General features: G+C 37.5%; 1 protein-coding gene across 1 annotated transcript in view; it reads left to right on the forward strand.

Moving 5' to 3' along the window:
- Positions 1 to 10,538, forward strand: part of UXS1 (UDP-glucuronate decarboxylase 1) — a 56,216-nt gene that overhangs the window by 36,712 nt on the left and 8,966 nt on the right. Inside the window, exons 8-10 of the mRNA XM_030971860.1 lie at positions 892 to 951; positions 2,957 to 3,078; positions 10,269 to 10,388. Coding sequence (XP_030827720.1) covers positions 892 to 951; positions 2,957 to 3,078; positions 10,269 to 10,388 — 302 coding nt within the window. The remainder of the gene's footprint in view (positions 1 to 891; positions 952 to 2,956; positions 3,079 to 10,268; positions 10,389 to 10,538) is intronic.

The following is a 10,538-nucleotide window of genomic DNA, read 5'->3' on the forward strand; positions in this document are numbered from 1 at the left end:
TAGTGCACCCTCTTGTGCATGCCTTGGCTAGCAAATTCTGAAATTGTTTAATGTCAAGCATCATGCTGTATAATTACAAGGCCATATTTTCAGCTTTGTCTGCTAGTTTTGATGATGGGAATGGGTCAGTGAAAAGAAGGCCTCAAGACTTCACTACTTTTTCCTCCCATCTTTCTGCCATTTGGTATGATGCAGGCTGATCTGAGTGTCAGTGATCCTAAGAATTGTTGAGTCAGAAAAACTCCTGGGCATTAGCATAGCTGAGTTTCTTATTTGAGTGATACAGTTTGGAGAATCAAGTGATTCAGAAGCTATTGAGGTACCAGAATGACAGAGGTGAGAGATTTATTTGATTTGCCATGCCAACTTGAAGACCAGAAAGCCATTGAAATGGAATGGAGGATAATCTCAAGTGATGGGTAGGATGGTCCAAGCAGTTTAAAAGAGCAGTTTAAAAGGAGAAATTTTTGATTTTTGTCCTATAACATGTTATTCTGTCCAAATTTCTTCACAGGGGTTGTCTTTAATCTATGTAAAGATTTGATAATCATAATATACTATGTTGTTTCAAGATCCTGATTTCCTAAGTGGAATGATTCCCTGGCCTTTATTTAGATTGTAATAGATTAAATTCTTGGATCTTAATTCAGTGCAACTGCTAGTCCCAGAAGCAAACTCGTCACATGCAGGTGCTGCTCTGCTATTTCTTAAGTTTTCTAGTTTGGAAATGGGGGCTATGAATGTGATTTACAGCTAAATTTGCCTAATGAGAGAAATCAAATTCTCTTTAAAAACATGTAAAACAGGATCACACTAAAGCAGCTAGCATGAGTGAAAGATTCTTGCACTTGCTCTAATTATGTTCTGCTTTCCCCATTGCCCAAAATCTAGGTTTAGCTAAACGTGTTGGAGCACGGCTGCTGCTGGCCTCTACATCAGAGGTTTATGGAGGTAAGAAGAACAAAACAGTATTTAGAGCTCTTCAGATATGATTGTGTAAAAGGATATTTACACATCTTTTGTCAGATACCAGAATGATAGATTTTCATCACTGTCTTAGCTTGCTTTTTTAAGAGATGTTCTTCTTACAGTTTAAAATGTGAGAAGGGCATTTACAGTGCTTGCTTTATGTATCTAGTCGAGAGTGGTGGCAGGAGACTTGTAGTGTTGTCCATATTTTTCCCGTGTCCTGGTTTATGTCTCTTTTTCCAAAGGGCTTGTGGGAAAATTGAGTGTTGTACTCCAAAGTCCAGATGCCATAATGAAAACTTGAGAAGAAAGATTTCAATAGTAAATATGCATATCTTTTCCCCATCACATAGGAATTGTATTATTAAGATTTAGCAATTGCTCTGGTGTGTAAGAGACAAAGGACATAACCTCCAAGCTAAGAAAATGCTGGTTGTGCATGCAAGGTTCTTCTGGTGTCTCTTAAAATGTAATATTTGGGAATGCTCTCCATCTTCTTACTGTTAGAAATGAAGGAGTGAAAGAATGATGGATAGAATGGTGACTGGATGCAGCAAGAATCTTCAGTACTTCTTAGGGTCTGTAACAGACTCTGTGCCTGTTAGAGAAACTTCCTTCTGTTCTGAACTATTGCATAATTGATAACAGCACTAATCAAAAAGATTAGTGGAGATACACAGGCACAGTACCTTGCTCAGTGGGAGTAGATTTGAGTCTCAGCTGAAAAGAACAAGCAAGTAAACAAAAAATGTTCAAAGGTACAAGATACAAAGCTTTGAGAGCAAAAAGTGAGTAAGGACAAAGAACATGGCTCCAGGTGTACACTTTTGTTGGAGCAGCTTCAGAAGACCGAAAGTAAATGCCCAAGCAAGAGATCACTAAGATGATAGGCCAGCCAAAGTGGCCTGAGCATGTGCAGCATTCCTACTGACTCCCAAGCCTTAGATTATCTATGGTCAGGCTCTACAGAGAAAAATGATAGCCCCAAGGACTCTTCTGCAACTGAACAATCTCCCTCCTGGAGTATCTCCTCTCCCACTGCATCTTTTCAGGCCTATTTAAGATTGTTGTGAGTTTTTATAATAATGTAAAACTTCTGTGCATTTACCATTGCTCTGTGGCTGCCATATGGCACAAATTCATTCATAATCATGTCTGAACAGCATAAAATCTGGAAGGTTTAATCAGAACTGATTGTCAAGGTTGTTTCAAAAAATTAGCTCTCAGCACTAGGAAGTTCTGTAGTAATGTATGCAAACTTCAAACCCAGTAGAAATTATACCATTCTAAAGACAACAGAGAGGGAGATTTACCCAATTGTTTGTAATTTTTCAAGCATATAAAGCACACACTAGTAAGGTTCCTAGGTGATGTTTGATTGTTTGTTTTTTATAATCAAGAACTTCTATGCTGGATCAAACCAAAGGATTGTCTAACCTGATTGTGCCCAGTCATAGCTAGTAAAAATGCTTAGGGTAAAATAGAAGAAATGTAAGTATTTTGTGGTGCATCACTATTACCTCAGTAAGAAATGCAGTACATCTCTATTTTCTCTATTTTTCTTTCCTTGTTTCCTATTTTATGAAATTTGAATATGTTTTACTTTCCTACATAACCTATAATGCCTCTTACATAACTGCTGCCTACATACCCTATAATATTTCCTCTGAAGCACATTAGGTAAAAGTTGTTTTATGTCCTTGAGCCTTTAACCCTCTGTTCACACACTCTTTAAGGGAAAGCAGTTGCTGGCTGTTGTTTGCTTGTACTCAGTTATTTTACTAGTCTTTCATCTTCTGCCACTGCTGTTTTCATGTTTCCAATGATTGCACTTTAAAGAAATTGTGTTAAAACATAAGATTTTCTAAAGTGCAGAATTCAGAGAGATGTGCTGACTTGTATAACACAAATGCTCTACTGAAAGTTTCATCACCTATAATCATCTTTTGATAAACCATAATCTAAGGTGGGTTTCTTTTCCCCATAGATCCTGAAGTTCACCCTCAAAATGAGGATTACTGGGGGCATGTGAATCCAATAGGTCCAAGAGCCTGCTATGATGAAGGAAAGCGGGTTGCAGAGACCATGTGCTATGCATACATGAAGCAGGTATTGAACTTGTATCAGATTCGGTGTTTTTTCTGTAATTACTGAAGGCTCAATGTATGGCAAGACTGGAATATGTGTATTTAGGGGGAGGAGGGCAAAAGAGAACGTCTTAAGTAGGAGCACTTACCGTGTTTTTGCAAAATCTGTTTTCTTTAATGGAAAGGTTTTATTGCTCCCATCTGTTGTGTGTTTTCAGATGAGCAGTCTTCTTGTGGAAAATGTGCTTTAGTGTTCTTAATAGGTATAATATGTCTTTCAGTATAGTAAATAGTTTTTAGACAGATTAAACTGAGGTGACCTTAGTGTGCTTAAAAGTCAATGGGATTGAATAAAGCCATTCCTGATAAATGTGTAATGTTGAAGGAGAATAATCAAAATCAGAATATACAGATAAGAATGGGAAAGGTCTTTAATGAGTACTTACATAGAAGCAATGTATTTTAAGCACTTTTGAAATGTCTTAAAATTATGTAGGTATAAATTACAGACCTTAATGAATATCTAGCTGTGTAATGCCTGTTTTCAGACAAAGACAGTAACATGAGGATAAAAATGCAATTTAAAATATGTTTAAGAAATTATACATGCCAGCAAGTAGAAATTCATCATTAACTAACGTAGCATTGACTGTTTACCTGTAAGTAAATCTTGCTTAATTGTGGTTCATCTAAGCTCTAGGAGACTATTCAATTAGCAAATATGGCACACTAAAGAAAATTACATCAGTATTTCTTGTTATTTGCATCCTTAATATAAAAAAGTATAAATCACACATAGTATATTGTATAGAATTTTAAACCTTTAAATTATAAAATTCTAAGTAAATTTTTATAAACCTATAAACTTTATAAACCTTGAAAACAGAATCAAGCTGAAGTGGTGAGACTTTAAGAGATGCTATTTTAGTATAGTGTAGTAATTTTGTCTTATCTCTTCTAGCAGACAGAGAAGGCAGAGGTTCTGTCTCCTTTGTTCTCTTTTAAATCATTTAAGGTCCAACATGGCGATACTGCTCTCGTTCAGGATGACGTCTCCAGTATTTCACTGTAGCAAAATATTCCTTGTCAGTCTGGAAACCCATTTGCAGTTGAAGATTACAGTTTTTATGAGAAATTCTCCTGCTCTAGGGTGTTGCATTTTTTGCAGTATTCTTTAAAAAGAGCATGAGTAGGTAATTTTTAAAATCATGGGCTGTATCTTAAAACCACAGAGTGAGTCGTGAGAGCATCTCAGAGATTTTATGCAGGATTTACAATGAATAGGAAAGGTTTATAAGGTGGAACTGCAGTGCACATGTACATTAAGTAAAAACTCATTATGAGTGAGCAAATGGCCTGTCTGTCCTAGAGGCAGCTCTGTGACTTATTTCTTGTACTTTGTTATGGGTTCATGAAGTCTGCCCAAGCTTGTCCTAAGTTCAGCTATATTCTGAAACACTGTTGAGCTGGTGTGAGGAAAAGAGAGGGGGTGAGCAGTTTTTAGGTGATATGGTGTTACTAGTGGAAGAAACCTTACCTTTTGAAAGGGTCTGATTTCCTCTATGCAGATAAGCATTGTACTTTTAAGAGGATTTTCAGCAGGAGTGACCTAGCCCCAAACAGTCGAATTTGCAGTATTTCAAGCTAAAATATTTCCAGAATCTCTCAGCTTCAATAAAAATAAGAAACAGGCAAAGTTATTTTGCATTTTTTGGTCATTTATTAGAAAGATTTCCATCATCATGCACATGCTAGGTACCTTAAATACATAATAGTGTTTCCAAAAAATGTGAAGTAAAACTAACCTTCTGCATTATACTTCAGACAGCCTGTTTGAATCAGAATGGTTTTTCAGTCTAGTCAAAGTTGACTATTTGCTGTTGTCAGTTCCTCAGTAGCTTGTCCTGACCAAGGCATTTTTAGTGTGTTCTTTTCTGCTGGTGGTGTTGTTTTGTTCACTTATTTTGACCCTGTGAATTAAGCATTTCTTAATGTTATCACCTGAAAAAGTGGTGAGAGGGGAGTTTCAGCACACACTATCGCAGTGTGAATTTTGTGCTTCATTCAGGACTTGCCATTCAGTTATCTGTGAAACCTTAAAAGATTGTATTTGACATTCTGGAGTTACCTGGAAATCTAAGTATTAATGTTTGTGCCAATACTCTGGATTAATTCAAATACTGACTAGAATCTGATACTACCTTCATAGCAGGGATTTGCATCATCTGCTTAGGTGTGTTTTATGTAAAAATACATACCAATTAAAATGCTGTGCATATTAAGGGTGTTTTGTCAACTAGATTTCTTTCTTCTCTTATACTACTGACCTATAAGGAAATTCTCCAGAGCTGAAGAAATACTTCAAGTCACTAGGGGATGTTACAGGAGAATTTTTATTCTCCTTCCACTTTCTTAATCCATTTTTTCATACCAGCTATGTGACTCTGAAGGCTTTGGGGGTAAGAAATGGGCTTGGTTATGATACAACTATCACATTAAGTGATAGTTTTGGATTTGCCTTAGAATAGCTGAAGTGTTGAACTATAAGCATAACATTTCAACTGTAAAATTGTAGGCTGACTTCAGGAACCTGCATTATGCCCAAAGTATTGAGTCTGATGATTGAGGCTATCCTTCCTAGCTTGTTTAGGAGCTTTAGTGTTTATGTAATTCTAATCTCAGCATCACCGTTTCTGCAAAATAATTCTAAAAATCTATTAGTAGAGTGTTAGTGGCATTTTTAATACAATTGACAGCACATACAAATAAAATTCCTTGGACCCAGCCTCACTGTAGAGTATTGTAGCTTAAACACATCATAGATGGATCCAGTGTACACAGTGCTAGTAATTCTGCTGTGATTGCAATTCAGAGGTTTGGGAACAATTTTGAGAGTTAATGATCTGTGAAATACATGGGAAAGAATATGAATCAGTAAGAAAGGGACTATTAGAGCAAGGAATGCTGACAGCAAGCTAAGTAATTTTGGCTGAGGCACTGGTAAAGATTTTTGTCAGGTCACAGTGATACCCCCTGCTACTGTCTGGACTTCTCCAGCATATTTTTTTAATTCTAGTTGTCTGTGGGAGAGCAGACATTTGTAGCTTTTCCTTTCCTGATCTTTGATGGAGGTCTGGCTCATACTTGATGTTTATATAGATCCACAGACTTTACAAAGAAGGAAGCACTGGTAATTAATAGGAGAAGCTTGCCTGATATCCTTGTGAATTGTGGCCACAACATGTCATATTCAAATTGTTCTGGTTAAAAGAAACTTGGTATTTGAATTGTATTGATCTATTTTCTAAGACAGTCAACACAAGAAAATGCCTGTTCTTAAAAAGCTTATAAAATTAAAATATGTCTTTTTAAGTTATGGAGTTATTATAGCATCCTTGATACCCTTGATAGTTTCTGGACCTGGAATCTCTAAAACTAAATCACCAGCAAAGACTTATGCTGAAAACCATGGACAGCTTTGTTTTGCAAGGGAGACTGCATAATTAATATTACATTTTAACTGACAGCTATAGAATAGTCTTGAGTACTTATTCAGACGAGGTGTCTCTGTAAGCAATAACAACCTTTTCTGCTTCTTTACTGTTCCTTTTCATCTGTACAGGCACAGTCTCTGTGAAGAAATTCATACTGATAAATAATAGAGTGAGCTGAAGTGTTTTGCTAGTCCACAGTCCTGCTTTTATGATCTTGCTCTCAGGCTCTTTTTTTGGATTGCTCAAGGAATTTTCTTTCTGATCAATCTGGTGTGGGAAGGCCTTGTCTGAAACTGTGAGGGCAGGAGGCAGTTGATCGCATTTTATCTCAGCATTAGGGATAAATCTCAAGCTCTCTTATGTTTAGCACTATAAGTATGAGCCGAAGAGGTTTTTTTTTTTTCTTTCTCTAGGATGTAATAAAATACTGTACATGACTTACTGCTGCAAATCTGGGGAAGTAATTGACTTTGATGGTGGGATTATGGTAGAGGTAGTCAGTCATTACTACATGTTATTGATAATATTCGGAGTAACAGGACGCAGCTAAGACAGAGTTCATACAAAAAGGAGTATAGTTATTCAGCATATAAAAAGGATCACTTCAAATGAGATGTTCATGAAACAGCAAAAGGAGAGTTATGACAATTTTTAAGTTTCTGTCTCCAAAATCTCTTTGTCTGTGGAAGAGTTTTATTTGAGGAGACAGATTCCAGTTTTAAAGGGGGAAATAAAAAATTAGCTGCATAGAAAATAGATTTTTCAAAGCAGTAGGCTGCAGGGAAAAGCCTTGCTAAATGATACTATAAATAAAAGGTTACTCATTTTAAAAGACAACATTACAGTGGGGTGAGGTGAATAAATAGAAGGGAGAAGAAATAATGGGTTCCTTGTTACTATGAGTAAGTGCCTACAGAGAATGTGTTGTTTTTCTTTTCTAGATCCCTTGCTAGTTTCCAACCAATACTGGAAAACAAGGCTGCTGCTGTAGCTTGTGCAGTGCAAGAGAGGCTTTTTGGTCAGCATTGTTGAATGAGTTATTTTTATCTTGAATACTAGCTTCCAAGTGCCTTATTTTCTGCACTTGTTATTAATGGCAGTATTTGGAAAGCCCATGTGAAATACAACCCCTTCCTGAAGGGGTCAGTGGCCTTCTTAAGATAAAGTGCTGAGCAAAACAAAGGAAGGAGCAGCTCTATAATGAGTCTGTATTTCCAAATGCTGTGAAGGCTTTGGGAATGGTTCTGTAATGTGCTGCTGGAAGTATACATTTGAAATGTTACACTGCTGTACTTTTTCAGCTAGCAAGAAATAAGGAGTATGGTCCCAGCTGATGCATTTTGTATGGAAAGAGATTTCTGCTCTTTCCAGAGTCTCTTTCAGCAGGAAGGACCCAGTGGATGTTGTGAGGTTCTTTTTTTGCCTCTGTTGTGGATACAAGCTTGTTGGACGAAGACTATATCTTTTCCTGTGGCACAATAGTTACCTCCCTTGTTACTGTTAGTTTACCATTTAGTTGCAATTGCAAACAAGGTTTGATCATGATGAATGAAATCTTACCTGCAGTTAAATGGAATTGAATGTTGTTTGACTTTCTCCACAATGGGAGGTGTTGGGCTTTACCTGTACTGCTTGGTGTTTCTGATTTCTCGACTGTCTTGGTTTGGAAAGACAGGAGTCTGCTAAGGAAGGCAGGAGCCTCCCCTGAAATGGAGAATGTAAACCCTCCCCACCCCTCCGAATTGCTATAATTTTAAATTAAGGGGCACTCAGGCAAAAATATGGGAGCAGGAAATAACAGTTCTTTAATAGGGAAGAAAACAAAGAATAAAATAAACAATGCAGTCCACTAGAACAACACTGACAGAGTCAGAACCCAACCTGGCACCCTGTTGGTCAGGGTGTGGGTGGTAGTCTGATTGAAAATGTGGCTGCAGTCCTCTGAAGTATCAAGTGTGGTTCTGTTGGAGTAAGGAAGATCTGCAGAGAAGGATGTAGTCTTCCTCTGGAGATACGGTGGAGGAAAAGGCAGATGCTGTTCCTCTGGTGAATCCCCTGGGGAGAAGCTCTGCTGGAGTTTTTAGAATCTCAGACTATATCGGGGTAGCAATGCTTGGCTCCTCCCTCTGGGTGGAGCATCTCACAATGGGATGTTACAGTTCTTATCAATCATGCACTGATATTCAATAGTCTGTTATCAGCAGAGGTCCCGAGGGAGGTGTGAATGTGGTCACTCAGAGAGAGAGATAAGGCAAACTGCTCACTTGACAAGGTAATCAGCCGTACAGATGGTAATGGAAAACATCTTGCATGCACTCTTCAACATCAACACCAAGTAGTAGTTGATGTATTGAATGTCCCTTTTGCCTGTCTCTTGCCTGTAAAAAGCTAGTTCTCCTGCTTTCACAAAACATCTTTGAGGATTTGTTTATGAGTCACTTGGAGACCTAAGAGAGAAGGTCACATTCTCCTGCAAGTGTCTTTTGTAGGTGAAGCTACATTTATTTCCAAGAAAAATGTGTTTCCAGATCTCTTCTGAGTGAAGTGTATGTGAGCTGTAGCTTTCAGCCATGGATGTACTGACAATACACTTCTTCCACATGCACCCTCTTCCAAGACAAGAGCAAGCGTTGGTCTAAGCCTTAGTAAAATACATGGAAAATACAAGATGTTCTGTGTATCCTCTGAAGGAATGGTTATGGAAGAAATGTTTGCAACTCCAGAACACCGTGGTTGTGACTTCATTTGAATCAGAGCACACAGTTTGCTTCAGACAAATTTTTTTCAGTAACTGATACAAGGATGTCTTTTTCTGGGAGGTGGGAGGACTGGGTAATATGAGGATGATACATAGGCCTGTACTGAGGTCGATACCTTCCTCCCTACCTTGTGACTGTCACTTTGAGATGGTAGTATCTATCTGCTTACAGCATACCATGTTGCTCTGAGCTCAGCACTATCCTGTTTTAGCTTACAAGGGCCAAACATCCTTCTTGTAGGCTTTATCATAAACTGTGGCTTGTCCAAATGAACGTGTCAGTCAAAATAACTCAAGAGAGATTACTTCAGTCTGCAGTCTCTAACTGTTAAAATGCGTTCTGTAGAAAGAACTTCTGGAAATAATAAAAATGTTTCTTGGAAAAAACTACACCATTGAGGACTTTGATTGTAATGCATGTATTTACATAGCCTAATAAGAAGGGCACTAGAAAACATTAGGGCTATAGTTACAAAACCACTTTATGGCCTTTGTAAAAGATACTTCTCTGACATGCTCAGCTTTTCTAAAGTATGGACTTCTGTAATCTATGGAAGTGTGGCCTTGGTACTATATCTGCTGATTGTGAGACTTCACTTTTATGTGCAAAGAAAGTAGCTAAGTCCCAGGTGAAATAAGTTGTTATTGGAAGGGTATTATTGGAAAATCTTAAAAGTTCTTAATGGAAGAAAATGCATGTGCTAAAATCATGAGCTGTTTTAGCACTGATTTAGATTTGCATTACAAATACTGAGAACTAGTATAAATTACCTTGGTGTATGCACTACATTTTTCAGGAGGGCTGAGGAGAGATTTGAAGTGTTTCATTATTAGAAAATAATGTATGTTAAAGCTGAAGGAGAGATTCTTAAAAAGCTTCTTGTCAGAGTAGTGTTTACACTTTTGGGGAGATAGATGCTTTTATTAAGGAAGTAACAATTCTTTTTTCTTTGGCTACAGGAAGGAGTTGAAGTGAGGGTTGCCAGAATATTCAATACCTTTGGTCCTCGAATGCATATGAATGATGGAAGAGTTGTCAGTAATTTTATCCTACAAGCTCTGCAGGGAGAACCACTAACAGTAAGTGATGACCTCCCGGTGATATGAAGAACAATTCACCTTTATATCTTGTCCTGATGTGTTGCAAATGAGGATAGATTTTAGACAACACTGATGTTCCCCTCCTCCAAAATGTAGTTTTCCAGTATACCAAACTTAAATATAAGGAAG

The sequence above is a fragment of the Camarhynchus parvulus genome, chromosome 1 (genome assembly GCF_901933205.1).
Source record: "Camarhynchus parvulus chromosome 1, STF_HiC, whole genome shotgun sequence".
Taxonomy (NCBI): Eukaryota; Metazoa; Chordata; class Aves; order Passeriformes; family Thraupidae; genus Camarhynchus; species Camarhynchus parvulus.